Source organism: Poecilia mexicana, unplaced genomic scaffold (genome assembly GCF_051168715.1).
Source record: "Poecilia mexicana isolate PSO_F unplaced genomic scaffold, ASM5116871v1 scaffold_10, whole genome shotgun sequence".
Taxonomy (NCBI): domain Eukaryota; kingdom Metazoa; phylum Chordata; class Actinopteri; order Cyprinodontiformes; family Poeciliidae; genus Poecilia; species Poecilia mexicana.
In genome coordinates, this window is record NW_028263379.1 from 11460887 (window position 1) to 11480409 (window position 19523).

At 37.2% G+C, this 19523-nt stretch overlaps 2 protein-coding genes across 12 annotated transcripts in view; one reads left to right on the forward strand and one right to left on the reverse strand.

The window, feature by feature from the left end:
- The window catches only part of map7d3 (MAP7 domain containing 3), a 32579-nt gene extending 29269 nt beyond the window's left edge, over positions 1 to 3310 (forward strand). For all 10 annotated transcript variants that reach the window (XM_014984645.2, XM_014984646.2, XM_014984650.2 and 7 more), the window contains 2 exons: positions 783 to 1075; positions 1165 to 3310. In XM_014984645.2, coding sequence (XP_014840131.1) covers positions 783 to 1075; positions 1165 to 1172 — 301 coding nt within the window. In that variant the 3' untranslated portion in view covers positions 1173 to 3310. The remainder of the gene's footprint in view (positions 1 to 782; positions 1076 to 1164) is intronic.
- Positions 3311 to 3357: 47 nt separating this feature from the next.
- On the reverse strand, positions 3358 to 19138 carry fhl1a (four and a half LIM domains 1a). 2 transcript variants are annotated; one of them, XM_014984659.2, is made up of 6 exons: positions 18785 to 19138; positions 8579 to 8760; positions 7450 to 7627; positions 6094 to 6263; positions 5831 to 6017; positions 3358 to 4872 (listed from the first exon to the last, which is right to left on the reverse strand). In XM_014984659.2, the coding sequence occupies exons 2-6, from the start codon at positions 8732 to 8734 to the stop codon at positions 4718 to 4720; spliced, it is 846 nt and encodes a 281-aa protein (XP_014840145.1). In that variant the 5' UTR covers positions 8735 to 8760; positions 18785 to 19138; the 3' UTR covers positions 3358 to 4717. The 2 variants fall into 2 exon arrangements, with proteins under 2 accessions (XP_014840145.1, XP_014840144.1); XM_014984658.2 differs by lacking the exon at positions 18785 to 19138 and adding an exon at positions 12057 to 12152.
- Positions 19139 to 19523: the final 385 nt, after the last annotated feature.

Sequence of the window (19523 nt, forward strand, 5' to 3'; positions counted from 1 at the left end):
GCTGAGCATTGTCTTTATTATTAACAGTGATAACTGGGTTAAAGAGCACATTCAGTGTGTGAACACAGTGTGAAACGGAGGCCAGGTGTCTTTTTTTAACTCACCAGACTCTGTAACCACTTCCTGTTTTTAACGGTCTGCACCAGGTGACAAGTCAAATCATTTTAGTTGCATGCTTTTTTTACGTTTGCCTTTTGTAAGACTTTACATCTGTTGTTTAGGTGTTAATGTCTTATAATAACTCATAATTACACTGAACACCAAATCTTACCAAATAATTTTGGTCTGGTCTCTAGTTCACGTATTTTAGGACAGTTGAAATAAGACAAAATAATTTAACCAGAGCTTGTTTTCAGTCAATAATTCCTTAACATTGATGAAAACGTTCTTGCTCCACTGGCAGATTATTTAACTCGTAACATGGGAAAAAAACATAAAAATGTTGTTATAAGTGATATAATAAATATTAAGGAATTGTTGACTTAAAATAAGCTCCTACTTGTAAATTAGATTTATCTTATTTCAAGCCGACTAGGATATTTTCTTTAGAAACTAGAATACTTGATCTAGTAAAACATGTAGCAGCTTTTATTTTCAGATTTCTTGATAACTTTAAACATTTTTTAACTCAAACACATGGGCCTGGCCCCCGTAGCTCCGGGTTCAGCAGGTTTTCTGGGGCAAACCGTGTTAAATACGGGTCAGAAGTTAACTTGGAGCTGGATAGTTTGGAAAGGTTTGCAGGAGTCTCGGATGCCGTTAACGTCTTTCTCCGACTCCAGTCCGGTTCCTACGAGCCGCCTCGTCGAGGGCTCAGAGTTCCTGAACGAGGAGGACTCCACCAAAGACGGCTTGGTGTCCAGCCTCAACGGGAAGTCCAACCAGTGGAGCTTCGAGGAGCTCATCGACACCAACGTCCACTCCAAGGCCCGGCCTCTCATCGAGTCCGAGGACCGCAACCAGGTTTTGATCCACTGCGACGGGAGCTCCGATGGGACCAGGGTGGCCTTTGAGGAGAAGGGAACCCCCATCAGCACCCTGCACTCCTCCAGTCAGCCCATAGAAGCCATGTCAGGTGAGGCTTCACGTCTCGCCCAGTTACCAACGCTGACTCGGCCTAATCTCCCCGCAGGCTGAAACTCTTCTCTCGTTTCGTCCCGGCAGAAATGTGATGCTGCGGTCGTCGCGGAGAAGCCTCTTTGTGTTGCACTCCAAACTTCCCTGAAAGAATCTTCCAGCTGTTCCAAACAGTTCCCACCTCTTCCTGCGGGAGGCGCACAAGACGAGACGGAAAGACCACCCCAAGTGCTGCAGTTGCACCCCACGTTGCAACGAGGAAACGGATTGAATTAAAATATTATAAAACGCCACGCTTCAGGGAAATGTTTCATGCTCCTCGTCTTTCCTCTTCCTCTTGTGTTTAGTTTCAATTCAATTTTGTGTCAAAAACTTTTATATTTTCTTTTTGTTAGGGGTGCGTTCTTATAATTTATTACATTTTTTTTTTTTTGCTTTATTATTGTAATTATTATGTTTAGTCTTTTTTTCTCTCTTGTATGAGAATATTCCATGACACATGAAAGTCAGGCCGTGTGAATTATATGATAAATATCTACAGAAATGTTAATAATCATTGTTATTCCTGCCTGGGTTCGGGTGGAAAGCTTCGTTCTGCATGTGGTTCCTCTAAATTTACTTGACCGGCTGCTTTTTGCAGCACCCAGCTACATGTATGGCCTTACCCTTTATTTTTATTTCCCAGCTTTGGATTTTTTTCTCTCCAAGTGCTAAAATGCATAATTATTATGAAGCTCATGCACTCACAGTTCGGCGACGTGACTCGTTCACAAACACGGGATAGATCTGGGTTTCTTCTCTCTTCTTTCTCACACTGTCGTGTTTTCTCTTTTCCAGCCACTAGGGGGCGTCGTAACCACAAAGGTGAAATATTTTGAGTGTTTCTGCATAGAACTAATGTTTACTAACATCACTAACGGGCCTGATTTTAGTCTCCTATCTTTATCTTTGCATCCAGCTGCAACAAAGCTTGTTAAAGGGATAGTTTGGATTTTTTTAACTTATGTCACTGCATCTGTTTTTTTTTTTATGGGGAGTGAATTACTGATAAAAACTAAACATAAAAAAATCCAAAGTATCTCTTCTTCCTCAGTTTCACCTTCTCTCACCTGCTGCTACATCTGGTAAAATGCATTTCAGCTCCGTTGGTAGAGTAGAAAGTGGCGGATTGTTTATATGCAAGTGTTATTATGTTCTGTATATAATCAGTATTAGGCGAGTAAAGCCATGTTTAGGAAGGAGGCGGCTCAGGTTGTGGTTTATTGGGGTTTTCTTATTGGTTACTGTTATAGCTTGAGTGGTGCGCTGTGATTGGTTTAGCTCAGCTTGGCTCGTTTGTGTTAGAAAATCCTCTAACAAAAGCAACTTTATGATGTCCTTAAATCCACTGTGCAGTTTTAATGTTGATCTCCGTTTCAGATCCGTCTAAAACGTCTTTGGGCCATTTTAGCAACTTGTTTGACCTCTGACCTGAGTTGTTTTATATACAGATGTGGCACATCAGCTCAGGTTTCAGCTGTCACTGTACTAAAGAGGAGCTTTTTCACCAAACTAAATAATGTTGGTCAGACTTGACTTTTCCATGTTTTCCTTCCTTTTTTCATGAAATGAAACGTTAATATTCCCTTTGCTTGAATAATCCAGACTGGAGGTTTGGGGACCTTGATGTTTGCCTTGTTCATTCTGGGTTTAAATTATTTGAGCTTTGATTAATGAGCTCAGTGAATGTTACAGAGCCGTCCTTCATCACTCGCTCACCAAATCTCTAAGAGCCGCTCGCTTCCAGCTTTCATTTCATGAAGTCTTTGGGAAAACGCTCCGCCCTGTCAGATGACTCGTTATTGGGACGCTGCGATGTTTTGGCATTTCTTCGTTTTACTCCATCCACTTCCCCATCAAAGACAGATCCTGTTTATAGTCGCAGGTGTTTTTCTTTTTGTTCAGGTTGTGCTGCATCTCTAAATACTAAACTTAAAGCTCTCTGTCTTCAATATAATGTTTGATAGAATAGAAAGGTGCCTTAGTTTTTGAGATGTACTGTTTTTATCTCACAGTTGACGGTGTCTTTACCTCGGCCTCGACAATCAGTCCACCCACCCAGGGCGACTCTGTGAATATAAATATTTCTCTGGAGGATTTTCCCTTGTTTGCAAATAAAATCTGTACTGTAAATATATCTAAAGAGAACAGATATGATACAGACTGTTAAAACAATAAAGTCTAAATGAAAATATTTCCGTTGTGATTCTGTTTCTTGTGCCAAAGAAAAGACAAACGAGCTCCATACATCCTTTTATTTGTTTCCTTTAAGCTTCAAGTTTTAGCTATGCAGTAGGTTTATTATGGTGTGTTAGGGCTATTATACATGGGGGGGAGTACATTTTTGCCAAGAACCTTCCAAAAATTTTGATTAATCTCAGAAGTTTTCTAGAAAAAAACCCCAGAAATTTCTTGAGCTCCAAAAGTAAAAATTTGCGAGAAAAAAACTTGGCTATTTTTAGATTAATCCCAAATTTTCTAGAGAAGAAACTTGGAGATTTCTGAACTCCAAATGTTGAAAATGTACAAGAAAAAAGTGAAATTTAGAAAAAAAAAAAAAAAAACTTGGACATTTCTTTGCTAGAAAATGTTTCAAAAGGCAAAATTTTTAACTTTTGGAGATTTTCAGTTTCAAAAGTCTTTTTTTTTTTACTTTTGAAACTCAGAAATTTCAACTTTTTTTCTAGAAAATTCATACGTTTTAGAAATCCCGATTTTGAGATTAGTCTGAAAATTTCTAAGTTTTTGGTAGAAATGCACCTTTTTTATCCACAGTGGCCCTGATACCTCGTCAGATTATTCTGCACGGATCACAAGGCCAAAAATCCTAACATGTAACATATTATTAATCAAAGCTGTTATGCTTGAGCAGCAACTGGCAGGATAAAAGCATCTCATCCAGAAACGATTCCTTTAAGGCACTACAGTTACGTTAGAAACACAAGGCAAGAGAGAATCCCTAAAAACATCAGATTATAATCCCACTTTGTAAATTCTGCGGCCATATTGGAGACGAACTCCAGAAACTGAGACATGTTGCATTGCTGAAGATCGGAAACTTTAGTGCAGAAGCAGATTGCAGAAACCTCGAGTCTTATCTTGATTTGCCAAAAAAAAAAAAAAATACAACTGCATGCATCCTATTTCTGAAATAATTCAGTTTGAGTCAAACTGAACTCAAAGCTGCAGAAGAGGATTAGGGCCACTAAAAACATTATTCTGACTTTTTAAAAAACATTTTCCTCAGAAATTCTGACTTTCAGAATCCCAGAAATGTTTTAGAAAAAAAAAAACGGGAAATTTCTTGCGCTCTAAAAGTTGAAAATTTGTTAGAAATGTTCGAATTGTCTTTGCAATTCTAGTCTTAAAATTAAAATCTATCAAAGAAATTTGAGACAGGCTTTCAGTGTGGATAAAGTGCAGATTTATATACTTTATAACAAGAATATTTTTTATATGCTAACATAGTTGACAAACACTTAAAAATGTTTGGATATTTAAATTTTGAAACAGAATTATGAGGAAAAAAAGTCATTTTTTTTTGGTGGCCCTAATTGTCTTCCATACAAATCAGTTTCCTCGTGAATCAAAAGTCTTCCGTTTACAGCTTCTTGGCGCAGTCGGGGCAGTAAATCTGCTCTGCGTTGATGACGAAGCGCTTGTTGGCGAGGGACAGGGAGCATTTCTTGCAGGTGAAGCAATACTCGTGCCAGGAGAATCCCTCGTAGTTCACCACGTTGGTGCCGTGGCCGAACCCTGGAGAGCAGACGTGGGCACCTTCAGTTTACGGGAAAAATAAACACCAACGCTGTCGAAATTAACACATCTGGGTTGGGATCTTAAATCAGACATTAATGCTTCTTTTTAAGCCTTAATGGAGAAATTTAAATCCCAATATTTACAATATTTGGAGCTTTTTTTACTGTCGGTTCTGCTAAAAAAAATAAATTATCTGTTTCTTGAATTATTTCAGTATCTTAGTGATTTACTTTATCTTAAAAATAATGAGAATTTAGAGTTAATTGCAAATAGTTTCTCAATATAAATGTGTGAAAAGGTGCAGTAAGAGCAGCATATGGTGAGATAGATTAATACCTCCATGGATTTAGACTTTATTTAGTGATTTTACTGCCCTTATTTCTGACATCTGACTCAAGTTTTAATTGTTACAATGGAAAAAGACAAAAATGAATAATGGTATAATATTTTTCCTAATATTTTACCAACCTGACTAAAGAAACTGTCAATTTTTACATTATAACATGGAAAACTCTCCTACTTTTGATTTTTTAACGTATTAAAAAATACGTGTTGGTTTGAATTAAAGGAAATTTCAAAGTAAAGTTTTAGTTTGCACAGAGAGCATTTAATGAATAAAAATACCAAAACAGAATGAATTAGGAAAACTTTCTCAGGGATTCTCTATTTTGTTAATATTTTGTTTTAAGTTTGTCTCAGGGTTTTTTTGGACTGAAACAACCTACAGAACAACATGATTTAAGATTTTAAGTATTTAAAAAGCAGATGAAGTTGTCCAAAATACACAAATGTAATTTATTCTTTAAAACAAAGTGGAATACTGTGAAAAGATGTAGCAAATTATTATTAATCTTCTGCTGGCAAACTTTCTCAATTAAAATCAGGGTTAGATTCGGTTCAAACCCAGTGTCTCTATTTATTTAAATAAAGACCAAACATTAGACTCCGGTCCGACCTGTGATTGGGTTCTTGCAGCCTTGGCACTTCTTGGCCACGTCGGTCTTGTAGCAGTCCACGCAGTAAACGTGATCCTCATGGGAGGTGAAGCGCGTTCCTGCCAGAGGTTTACGGCACGTCTCGCACACAAAGCACTCCGAGTGCCAGGGCTGGTCCTGGTAGCTGATCCCTCCAGAGGTGATGGGCTGTAAGAGCAGCATGCTGGTCACAAGGCTGAGCTCCGAAAGCCTCAACAACAACAACAACAACCTGGCTTCATACCTGCTTGCACTTGAAGCATTTCTTGGCAAACTTCTTCTCGTGGCACGGAGCGCAGTAGATGTCATCGCCTCTGGCCAGGAAGCTCTGCGTGCGGATTGGCTGCTTGCACTCGAAGCAGGTGAAGCATTCGTCATGCCACACCTTGTTCTTATACTCCACGTTCTGCGAGCCTGAAGCACAAAACAGCGACTGCTCAGACTTTATGTAGTGCATTTAAAGAACCTGCGTTTTTATCATGTTTTTCTGGATGATGCCTGTTTTCTGTTTTTGGACACATTCTGTTCGCTTCATGTATTTGAACATGACCACATACTGGTTACAGCCTGAAATAAAATTAAAACTAAAATAATTAGGAGACAAAAGGTGAAATCCCAGCCAGCATACCCATGTGGGCCCCATATGGGATAAAAGTGGGCTGCCAATATGGGCCCCAAATGGGTTTGTCCGCGGGTTCCATGGTGGCCCCACATGGGTTTGCCCAGTTAGATTTAAATGGGTGCTGACTGGGTTTTGAGTGGGGCCCAGATGGGTAACTTACATGAGGCCCATCTGGGCCCCACTTGGGAGCTTTCATTAATTTTTACCTGGGCCCCAACTGGGTCTAAACTGGGCTAGAATATGGGTACCAAGTGGGATGTGAGGCTTGGGCAAAGAAGATCTGCAGCAGATAAAATGTACCTAAATGTCACATTAAAGTCAGCAAAGACCCAAAGGTCAGAGTTGATAGAGGGGAAAAAATGAGTAAATTTTCATCAAAAAACTATTAAATTTTTAGGTTAGTCTGAGAAATTTTTCTAGAGAAAATCTTGGAAATTTCTGAGCTTAATCAATCAAAAATTTACTTAAAAAATTTTGACTCGAAATTTTTTATTTATTTATTTTTTCTAGAGAATTTTTAAGATTTTTTTTTTCAGCAAATGTTTGACTTTCCTTTTTTCTATGAGATTAAGCTCAAATTTTCTGAATTTTCTTCGAGCAGATTTTCAACTTTTCAAACTCTGAAACTTCCAAAAATAAAGTTACAAAATCTGAGATTAGTCTAAAAATGTAAGAATTTTTTTCTAGCAGATATTCAACTTTTCAATTTAAGAAATTAAAAAGAAAAATTTCTACAAAACTTATGAGATTAATCTCAAAATGTTTGAATTTTTCCTCCGTTTTGTTTTCTTGTCTCTATAATGGCCCTAATACCCCATTGCATCCTCCTCCTTCAGTTGATCCAAGACAAGGTTTCATTTCTTGTGTTTAAAGTATTCATACACCAACTACTTTTTTTAATGTCTGTTTTTTATAGATTCAAGAATAGAAATTGGGATTAACTTCCTTTGCCCAAAGATCTGGTTTAAACTGACCCACCTGGCATCACCACCTTGTAGCAGCCCTGGCAGCGGTTGCCGTCCTCCCTGGAGCCGCACTTCCCACACATGATCTTGCCATCGTCTCGGGCGCTAAACGGCTCGTTAGCCAGCGGCTTGTAGCATTTAGCGCACCGGAAACAATCCTCATGCCAGTAGCGGTTCTTATGGTGCAGCTCCTAAACAAACACAAAGAGGTGTAAGTTTAGAAAGCATCCTGCAGATATCATCAAACTTTTACACTGCAAAAACACAGCGCGTTACCAAGTATTTTTGGTCAAGTTTCTATAGTGCAAAAATCTCAGTACACTTGAATTAAGACAAAACTAACATGCACCATATAGGAGCTTGTTTTAAGTAAATAATTCCCTAATATTGATGAAAAATTAACAATTTGCCAGTGGATCTAGTAAGTTTCCATCAACATTATCAATCAGGTTTATGTCAGTAAAACACAAAAATAAAAAGTCATAAAAACAACATAAAGTCTAATTACATTTTGTTGTGTGTCAATATTAAAATCAGGAACTTTTTATTCAAAACAAGCTTCTATATCCTGCTAAAAAGTTACTTGCCAGTTAGTTTTGTCTTATTTTAAGTGTACTGAGATAAAACGTATCTTTTAGCAACATATAGGAGCTTATATGGGGAAAAAAAAATCTTCCTATGAATGAAATAATCTTCCATCTGTGGAACATGCACTTTTTCATAAATATTAAGGAACCATTGATCGATGTCTTGCTGAAAAGTTAGTTTTAATTTAATAGTGTTTCAGTGTATGTGACAGAGCATATTTGTGAATTAGACGATAATTTGATGGTTTTCCAGAAGTATTTGCTCGCCTTTCCTGGGATTCCTGTGAGTAAAATCCAGGACAACCAGCCTTCTTAAGCCTGTACTTTGACTAGGCCATTCTGATCACAATTATTGATTGAATTGATTTTTTTCATGGTGGTACGTTTAGGAAAATGAACGTCAGCCACCAGGATTTCCCAGTATTTAGTTTCATCCACTTTGAGCTTTAGTTTGTTTGATCAGAGCAAACAAAAATACTCCACAGTTCTCAGTAAGTTTTATTCTTTTTGCTCTATTTTATTTTAATTGATCATGTAAAATCTGTCGTTTCTTACCTTTGAGTCGGCTCCGATTGGGCGTCGGCACTCTGCACAGGTGTTGGCGCAGAGTTTGTCGAAGCACTTGGTGCAAACGTGCTTCTCATCCTTCTTCACGTACTTCTTACCGTGCAGGTTGTCGCGACAGTAGTAGCAGTCGAAGCGATCAGTCATGGTGGAGGTGAGGTAACTCCTGGGACCTGAAGCAAAGTCAGTGAAGGGTTAAATCAAAATGCAGGGGGCGCAATTATGTCCAAAAAGAAGCTTTTATTCTCTTTAATAATTATGCTTCTATTTGTGTTGGTCTGTCTGATATAAGCCTAATTAAATACATCAAGGTTTGTAGCTGCAGCATTAAAGGATATTAATACTTTACCAAACCACAAATTGTACTCTAGTTAAAGTAGCATTACTTCAACATACTTCAACATACTTCAACATTCAAGTAAAAGTAAAAAGCAGCCGCCCAAGAAATTAAAAAAAAGTAACTGATCAAAACATTAACCATTTAATATCTAAAAATTACATCGTCAGATGGAACAAAATATGGAGTTAAGTGGAAATTTTGGTATTTTCAGGACAGAAATTACAATAATTCATATAAATAAAAATAATAAAATCAGGCAAATCAGTTTCTTTCAATAAAAAAACTAATAAAACTTTTATGGTGAATTTCTGGTCAAAACATGTTTAATTTTTATTCAGTGGGTAGAAAATCCAGATATTTTACTCAAGTAAGAGTAGAAATACTTCATAATAAAGTTACTCAAGTAAAAGTAAAAACTACAGCACAATAAAAAAATACCCCTAAATGTAATTTTAAAAAGTTACTCAGGTAAAAGTAACTGAGTAGATGTAAGTACTGACCAAGCCTCTGAGTTATCAGAATAATTTCCTGAAGTGAAACCGGGAGTTGGGGCTAAACGAGGACCATGTGTTCGCTTGCGGCGGCATACCAAACTGATGACAGAGGTGCGAATGAGGTAAACCGGCTCACACGGACGGCTTCTTGTGCTGCGTTAATCTGACTTCCCCTGCAGAGCTTTGTCTGTTGGCCTCCTCTGAACTCGGTAAACAACTCGGCTTATTCTTCACTCTGATTTCCAGAAGGCTGATCGATCTCTCCCTCAGCTGATCGCTACCTGCAGCCGCAGATGTTTCGATCTGATAGCAATAACAGGAACCGAGCAGGAAACAATGGGTGGATGACATTTTGTCCTAGTAACCATGGGAACAAGACAAATATTTATGAAGCTATTTTAATGGGATGTGGTAAACAGCCCCCTCCTGGAGCGCGGCATGTCCCCCTGTTGTGTGTGAACGGACGGACGGACGGATGGATGGATGGATGGATGGGAGAGGTTTTGGTGTAGCAATGTGCAGCTGTGCTGCTGCAGGGATAACGAGCAGAGAGGGAACCCAGAAATAACCCAACCTGTCCAACCAACTCAAGCTTCTGCCGAGCCGAGCCGCTCAGCGGATCTATTTAAAGAACCTCCCAAAGTGGGGAAAATGTTGAAAGGCCCGCAGGGGGATAAGCAGCTATTGTTGGCGCAGCTTTAATCTTTGTTGCAAACACAGTGGCAGCTGCCGTCTGTCAAACAAACGAGTGAGATGGTATCCACTCACCCTCAGCTGTGGAAGGACGGGATTATCAAAACTGTGTCCCTGTGGACAGACGACCTCTGCAGTGGAAAAGGTCACAGTGGGACCAGAGACCGGAGCCAGACCCATCACCAACTCACCAGCCACATCTTCATTTATTATGGTTGAATGTTTTGCACATACACTGCAAATCACCAAATCTTACCAAGTATTTTTGTCTAGTTTCTGGTTCAAATAGCTTGATATACTTGAAATAAGATCAAATTGATTTACAAGTAACTTTTCTGAAGATATAAGAGCTTCATGTAAGTCAGTAATTCCTTAATATTGTTCCACTTCTGGCAGATTCATCACTTATAGCCAGAAACGTGTTTTAAAATAAGAGCAGCACTACGTCGACATATTTTTACTCTAGGAAAGTTGAGAGGAGCCGTTCAAGAAATGACTCGAGTACAAAGTATTTGGTAAAAAGTCTAATCAAGTACAGAGTAACTGATCAAATGATCAATCGTTTAATATTTAAAAATTACAACAGCAGATCGACCAAAACATAAAGTCAAGTCATATTTTGGTATTTTTAGGATGAAAATGACGATAATTCTTACAAGCAACAAAAAAAAAAACAACAAAAAACAATAAAATCAGGCAAGATTTAAAAAAAAATCACCAGAAAATCCAGAAATTTTACTCAAATACTTCATAATAAAGTTACTCAAGTAAAAGTAAAAAGTACAATGCAGTAAAAATACTCCTAAAACTAATTTAAAAAAGTTAATCAAATAAATGTAATTGAGTGAATGTAACTAGATAATTTTTTTTTTCATTTTAATCTCAAGTAACAGAAGCTTTACAGACATAAAAAATTAAACAAATGACAGAACTGGAATTTAAAAAATACTTAAACCCCAAATAAAAATGTCTCAAAGTGTCTCAAGACCACAACCTGGAGAGCTTTGCTTCCCTAGTTTCAAATATCTTCAGAGAAATATATTTGCTACCAACTATTTACTGCATTTTATGAGAGTATTTTAAATATATCCAAATTAATCTGAACTCCAGGTATTAAAAACATTGTTCCTGTCAGGAATAAATCGATGTCAGTCATTTAATGAAAATAATGTTCCAGTTTTATGGTCAACTGATTGAACCTGCTGACTAGAAAACGGTTTTGTATAATTTTGTGCGTCGGTGACGTTTGTGTGGCAGAAATAGTTTAAACCACATCGTAAAAACGAGTAAACAATAGATTTAACATGCAAAATGCTGCAGTGAAAAATAAAACAATTCATAACCTGACTAATTATTTCCCTCCAATAAAGAGAAACAGACATATTTTGACTTTAAAGTTTTGCCACATGTAATCTCTGTGACATTTATATGTTTTCTAAACATCAACCAAACTAAGATTATCTTTAAATTCAGATTATTTTTATGTAGATTTTCTCTTTTCATTAGAATCAGACCCAGTAATAGTTTCCTAGAGTAAATTCAACAATGAGCTCTCATAAATAGCTGGGAATAAAATATAATCTAAAAGTGCAGCAATGCTGGAAACTTTAATTTGGTATAATAATGTTGCTCTGAATGAGAATAAACATAGAAAACACATTCTTTCTGGGGTTTTTTGTCTGATATTTTAAAATATCAGAATTCATTTTGTGCACAAAAGAAAACATGACAAAATTTAAAAAATAGCAACTCTGGAAGGCAAGTCAAATAATAGAATAAAACAATAATACATAGGTACATTTCAAATATAAAACATATAGAAGAAACACAGAAACAACTGGGATGATGGGGCTTTAGATGAACATACTCCTCTTTTAGGGAAACACAAATAAAAAAGAACATAAATTTCCAATTTTTTGTTTAAAAACTCATTAATTTTTACCTGAATGCCTGTAGAAAGTCATGTTTGGCTCCAATCAGGTAGGAAGGGAGGAAAATGTTGAGTTTTATGGTCCACAGAACATCAAACCGTGAGCATCAGTGTTTTATGAGGCCCATTTATACCCCGCTGTGACCCAGACCACCGCTGACCCCTCATCCAAATCCAACCTTCACCTCTCCGGGCCTTTTTAGGATATGGATTAGAGAATATGGACGGAGGACAGATTAGGGGATATATTTTGGATTCCAGAGCAGTGACATCAGGTGTTAAATAAAGAGAAATCCCAGGCCGAAGATAAAGATACTCCCCCAACATGAGATGTTTAGCTGGAGTGTTTAGATCATGAACAAATGACAGGATGAATCGACTGCTTTCAGAAAAGATGAATCATAGAAAGGCTCAGGTTGGATGGGGAACATTTACCCACAAACATGAAGACAGCACCCGTAATTACCGATTTATTTTCAGTTTATCTGCAAAAAATAGTTGATTTTTTAGTTTAGTTTAACTTATGACTACTGAGCTGATATTTAGTTAATCTGCTGTCTTTAAATGAGCAGAAATTGTTCAAACTTTCTCTTAAAAACTAACAAAACAGTTATTGTATCTGAAGTAAATAGTTGGGATTAAATCTGATATATTTGTTTGTTTTTTTTAATGGAGACAGAAAGCAGAACAACTGACATACAAAAGTTTCCATTGTTGGCTTTAAAGATGAGAAACAGCACATTTTGCTTCATTAGCTTGGATCTAATGAAGCGTAGCCTCATCAGGCTGTAACCCGCACCAACTAACGTCATGTTTATACGGCGGCGGGCCTGTTTCCACGCCTGACCTTCTGCCCTGGACTTTCATGAGCCTCCAAATCTGGTTAGCAGATGACCTGAGCCAAACTGTGTCCGTCAGGAGGAGCAGTGACTCACCGCATGCTTCCTCGCACACAGAGCCGTGTTAGCACGCAGACATAAGGTCAGGGTTTGGCTAGCAGAGCCAGACATGCCGAGATCTAAAATATGTGTGGACAAAAGGCCATGAGGGGAGCTCTATCAACACACAAACACTCCCAAACCAAAGGGGCTGGAGCAAATTCAGATAAGACTAGTGCAGGTTGGACGTTTCTGTGGTTCCAACTGGGCTCACAGGAGTCAAAACAGGAAAGAGGCAGTTCCTTCTGCTGATATGGGAGGAACATAAACGGTTCATGTTGATTAATGACACCTTGGAGGTTTTTCTTTGGGCAGATGAGAAGAACAAAAGAAAATATTCACCTTTTTCCTCTCTCTATGCCACAAGTGAACAGATCTTTAAAAGGCTGGGAATGATAATCTAATGTGTGCGTAATTTTAGCCATTTGAACTGGGATTAAGTGTGGATGAATCCTTATTGATCCCTTGCCTAAAACTACATACTTCATCTTACCATTTTAGTTTGACTAGTTCTACTTGAGTTGCTAGGTAACGGGCTGGGTTTCACTGCGGTTGCTAGGCAACGGCACAGTTGCTGCTGACTTGTAACATTAAATTCTGGAGGTTTTTGAAATGGCTTATTTTCCAGACACTAAAAACATTTCCTCATTTCCATAAACTAGCTGGGTGTTTGTTTTTTTGAATTTCTTATTTTTAGAAGCAGTAGAAACCCAAACGAATATAATGTGCATAATAGCTGCTCTTTAATAATCAACAAATGAAGCTATATGAGTTACAGCTCTGGACAAAAAGAGACCACTTTAACTTTTTGTGATTTTACTCTTTATAGGTATATGTTTGAGTAAATTAACATTGTTTTTTTATTCTATGAAATACTGACATGTCTGAAATTCTAAGCAAAAATTTAATATTTATTTACCAGAAAATTATAAATGCTCCAAATAAGGAAAAAAATGCAGCACTTTCAAACCTCAAATAATGCAAAGAAAAACCTTATATTCATTTAGAAACAACAATACTGATGTTTTACCTCAGGAAGAGTTCAGAAATCAGTATTTGGTGGAAAAACCAGGAGGTTTTCAGTGGGGTTCAGTTCAGTCTCTTAATGTTTTCCAGAGCTGCATATAATAATATAATCTGGTGACGCCTCATTTTTAAGTATTAAAAGCAATTTCCTGCTTCTAACGAATCCCACTCATGCTGCCGTCACTGTTTCAGTATTACTTCAAAACTATTGACAGAAATTTTATTCCAGCCGTTTCGTTCTTGTTCCTCTTTCTGCTCTCCTGTTGCTCTATAATCCACCAAACATTCAAGTTGAGTTTAAGTCTCTGCTTGTGAAGGGAACAGCAGTTTATCCTGCGCTCAGTTTGCTCAGCCTTCACAGAAATAAGCAGTGTTGCCTATTTAAGGCAGCGCCGGGCCGCTGCTGCTCTCCATTCATCAACGTGGACGTCACCGAGGCACACCCTCTTTCTTCCTCTCCGCTCCATTTGCAATAAAAGAAAGAGTGATGGGACCGTCTCCTCAACAAAAGTGCCTCTCTGCCTGAGTAACAGCTGGCACAGAACTGCCTCAGTCTGCTGCATCTCCAAGTTTGCATTTGCTTTAAGTGGTTTATGAAATGACGACGGCTAAGGACTTCTTCTCTGCCATAAAAGTTTGGTTAATTCATTAGTCACGTACAAAGACGTTTTGGTTTTTAAAGGCTGGTGAGGTCATACTGGAGGGAGGCCAGAGAAAGAGCCGTAATCTCCCACTCGCCTAAATGACATCATGTAGTTGGTTTGGCAGCATCCCGGGTAAAAACAGGGAGGGGACGTATGTTTTAAAGGCTTATGGCCACAAGTAGTACCTTTGGGCTCAGCAGGTTACACACATAAACACACTTGAAGGGTATTAAGATCAGGGTTCATACGGTCTGGGCCAAAATCAGGACACACCAGTGAATTTTAGCAAGAAATGCTCACATATCTGAATCTAGTCTCTGGAAAATAATGTGATTAATGTGTTTAATCAACAAAAATTTACATTGTTTCACTTATTAAAAATGGATTTTAACAGAAAGGCATTTTCTAGATGAGGAAAATGTTTGTATATGCTACCCAATGTTAGCCCTTCTGTTGAAATAATTACAGTGACACAACTCCACCAGGCTCTGAAATGGGTCTGAGGAACATTTACCACACTCTTTGGCTGCAGTAGTGAGATGTTTTAGAAATTTCTGTCATGTTTCAAGTGATAAAGATCCAGACTTTGGCTGTTCACAAGAATATTGAAACATGGTGATTTTTCTGTTATGTTGCAGGATAAAGTTCATCTTCAGCCTTCCTTTTTTCACAAATGATCTCACATTGTCGTCAAACATTTTCTGATACATCTGAATTTGTCTTGTCTTTGTTCAATGTTTCAAATGTTTCCTTTTTGCACACCTCCAAAAGAAAAAACCATAGAGCAGCATATTATGCAGAATTTGAAAGATATTAAAGTGGTGCAGTTACTAACACTGTTGCCTCGCAGGAAGGAGGTCCTGGGTTCAAATATCAATATCAAATATCAATAGATCATACACCTGATAGAATATTCAATATATTGAATACTTACTGAATGCTGATCCAGAACAGCACAGAATTATGGGAGATGTAGGCAGAGGAATGACGTTAGCCACTAAAGCAAGGTTCATGGAATCAACTAACTCTCTCACTTTTTGGTTACCTAGCAACTCATTCATCCTTTGGTTACCTAGCAACAACTTGTTGAGTTACTGACACAGCAGCAGTTTAAGGTTTAACCGCTGCACCTCATAAGTGCTTATAATAAATAAACAGCAACCCGGAGTGAAAACAGGATAAAACAGAAAAGGTAAAGCCGCCAGTACTTAAAACAAAAAACTAATCAATAATTATCAAAATTGACAATTATCAATATTAAATTATATGAATCGTTTATATAGTGATACGTTTTTCAGCCATACTCTCCAGCTTTAAATTGTAGCAGGTTTTAATGTCTCTTCATGGAAGAAAATACTAAAAGTATTTGGTATTTTTAACAAAATTAAAATGGATTTGAACTCTAGGGAAATATTTAACTATACCAGATATTTAACAAGTAAAGTCAGATGACCCAACAACAGCAGCTACTTTGTTTCTTTTAAAGTTAAAACCTGTCAATCAATCCACATTTCTGGGCAGTTGCTTTTGTTTAAAACCCTAAAATATTATTTTAACAGGAGGATTCACTTCTAAAGCTAAAATCTATGACAATTACAACAACGCTGAAATTATTCTTCGACTGTTCTTCTCCCAAAAAGCTACACCTCAAAGATTGAGAGTAATAACAAAAGTAAAATCTCCCTGACCGGGCTGTGTTCTGGGGTGACTTTGTATCCATAAAATCTGTTTTTACTCAACCAGATGCTGTGGAAAATGTTCCTAAAGTGGAAAAGTCCCACATCTAAAAAGAAAAAAAAAGTCTTCTGTAGAGGAGCAGTATAGCAAAGTCAAGGATCCTGTCAGATGCATCATCTTTTACTATCTTTACATGCGATGTACAACTCTTTGGAAACTTCCTTTTTGGTGTTAAATTATATTTCTTGGTTCTTCTGAGTTGAGATCCTTTTTCCTGCCAAATGATTCATAGGTGAGAGCTATGCAACTTTATGAAATATTAGTCTGGAGAATAATATTTAATGGTTTGAAAATTAGTATAAAAAAAGAAGGAAAAGTTAAAAGAAAATCAAATTTAGAAAGCCTGTGGACTTTCTGACCAAGGCCACATTAAATGAGGAAGTGTTTCGAAGCAAAATGTAACAAAATGACTCAAGAATTTTGCACCACTGATGTGACGTTACACAACAAGCCTGCAGCTTCCTGTTTGATCCTGAGCACATTGAGCTCCATCCAGATATCCTGGTGTTTGTGAGGAAGAGAGCAGCAGACAGTGGACACTTCATTAGCCCAGGCGACTGTTTGCACTGAATCTGAACTTATACCACTGATAACATTGCAACAAAAATGTACATTTTTATCTTTTTCCTTACAATTACACAGAGCAATTTCACCTATAAACAAAAAAGGACTTTGAAATTAAAGGAAACTGCCAACAGTACATTTTATTGTGTTGTTTATTATTTTGCTCTCAGTCAGAAAGATAATAGTGGCTGTCAACATTAAGCTGCATTAAAAAGGAGATTGCAGCTCCAACCTAAAGAAAACTGGGCTAGTTGGTCACAAGTAATTAAATTAAGTTTATCAAACTTCTTTATATACGTTTGTTTACCTTGATAACTTAATAAATGTAATAAATTGACTTGGATAAACTTAATTTGATTACTTGTTACCAGTTCACACATTTTGAGCTACGTATAAAATATATTATTAAATTTTTCTCTGGGATTTTTGTAAAAGTGTGGAATAAAAAGACACAGTGCATATATTTAACATAGCACATCAGACACGAACTTAACGAAGAACCACAGTGCCGTAATTATTCTTACTCTTCCTAAAGTTTCTCATTTACTTCTTGTCAGCGGCTCCACCTAGTGGCGTGGCGTGATAAAACACTACATAGAACAACAATTATTAAAGTATTTTTTTTATTGAATCGGACTGAATTGAAGTTTAGTCAAGAACTCAAGGGAGAATTGGACAAACTTTAATGAGTTTCAGAATGTGTTTATTTATTTGACATTATTATGCGTTTTTGTTTTGTGCATCTTTTTAAAAAGATAAGCAGGCAAGATTTTAGATCGGCTAAAATAATCCAAAGGAATAGCAGATAAACAAATAAAAATAAAGAACTTTTTTTTCTGCATTTTTGTGGTGTGCCAACCTCAGATTATCATCTGGTCACCCACTGAAAAACCTTCTGGAGGCTTTCTACTATATGCTTAAATCATAATATTTAGTAAAATGCGTTCGGAGAGAAAGTGGCACCTGATGCTGAATTAAACTGCTTCACGTAACGTTAAAATGCAACTTTAAATAACCAGAGATGTTGTCTGGTGCATCATTTGTTGCTCGTAAGACAATTCCCCCATAAATAATTATATACATTTAAAGATATTAACCACTTATAGCTTACCAGAGGTGGACTGAGTACTCAAAACTTGTACTCCCTAAGCAGTACTTCAACATATTTTACTCAAGTAAAAGTAAAAAGTATCCATGCAAGAAATTACTCAATAAGAAGTATTTGGAAAAAAGTTTACTCAAGTACTGAGTATTGATCAAATTATCAATGATTTAATATTTAAAATATCATAATCAGATGGACCAAAATATAAAGTTATGTGGAAATGTTGGTATTTTAACAACCAAAAATGACAATAATTCATATAAGCAACACAAAATCAGACAAAAGGAAAAACTTTCCAAATCAGTTTCTTTAAATAAAAAATGACAAAACTTCAATAAAACCTGCAGGTGTGTCTGGTGAATTTTTAGTTACTCGCAGCGGGGAGAGAATAAGACATTTTACTCGAGTAAAAGTAGCAACACTTCATAATAAATTTACTCAAGTACAAAAATACTCTTAAAAGTACATTTAAAAAAAGTTACTCAAGTAAATGTAATTGAGTAAATCTAACTAGTAAATCCCCAACTCTGCTAACACCAAGCTGACTCTCTCTAGAGGAAATCATGTTGGAAATGTCCCTCTAGTAAGAAAACGTGTCCCTAAGTGAACCAAACAATATCCTCATGATGAAATTCATCCATGTTGATAAACATGAATATCATTAAAACCGGACAGAGGGTCTAATTGATGATTTGGGACATAAGCACGGCAGCAGTTTTCACTCACCTCTGCAGAAAGCGTCTGTCACTTTGCGCCAGCTGCGATGCGTCCGGTCCGCTGGGTTTGACGGAAAGGGTTCAAATGAGCGCAGACTGCGCAGCTTTAAAGAGCGCAGCTGAAAAAAAAGAGAGGAAAAGAAAAAAAAGAAAAAGGCGAGCCAAACCCCTACAAATCCCAATAAACAATGACCTCAACCAGGAATCTACAAGCGCTTACTTAGTTCTCATTGGCTCTGCAGAAACGGAAATCGGTGGAAAGTAGTCATAATTTTTCTGCATCGATGGGAGCAGAGACTTAACATAGTTACAGCTCTGCTCTGCAGAAATATTCAGCTATTACATAATTTATCTTGGCAGCACTTCAGCTGTTTACAGCTATTTAAAAAAATGTAGGGGATTTGTTAACTTGACACTTCCAGCCTCACTCATCTCCTTCTTTGGTAAAGAAACCAAGATGACTCAGTCCTGACCCAAAGCAAACACATGCACCCTGCAGTAACCCACAATTCTGAATATTACTTAAGAAATATGATTTAAAGTTCCCAAAGGGCTTTAGCAGATGTCTGCATCCTCCCTTAACACAAACAGCCAAGCCTTAAGAGATAGTTTGTGATGCTTCAGGGTGAAATTTCAGAGATCAGGAGGTTATGTCTGTTGTCTTAAAAGCTGCCAAAGTTACCTAAGATCAAGTTAAATGATATAAACTTTATTTATAAAGCCTTTATATTGTAACAGCACTCCTACCC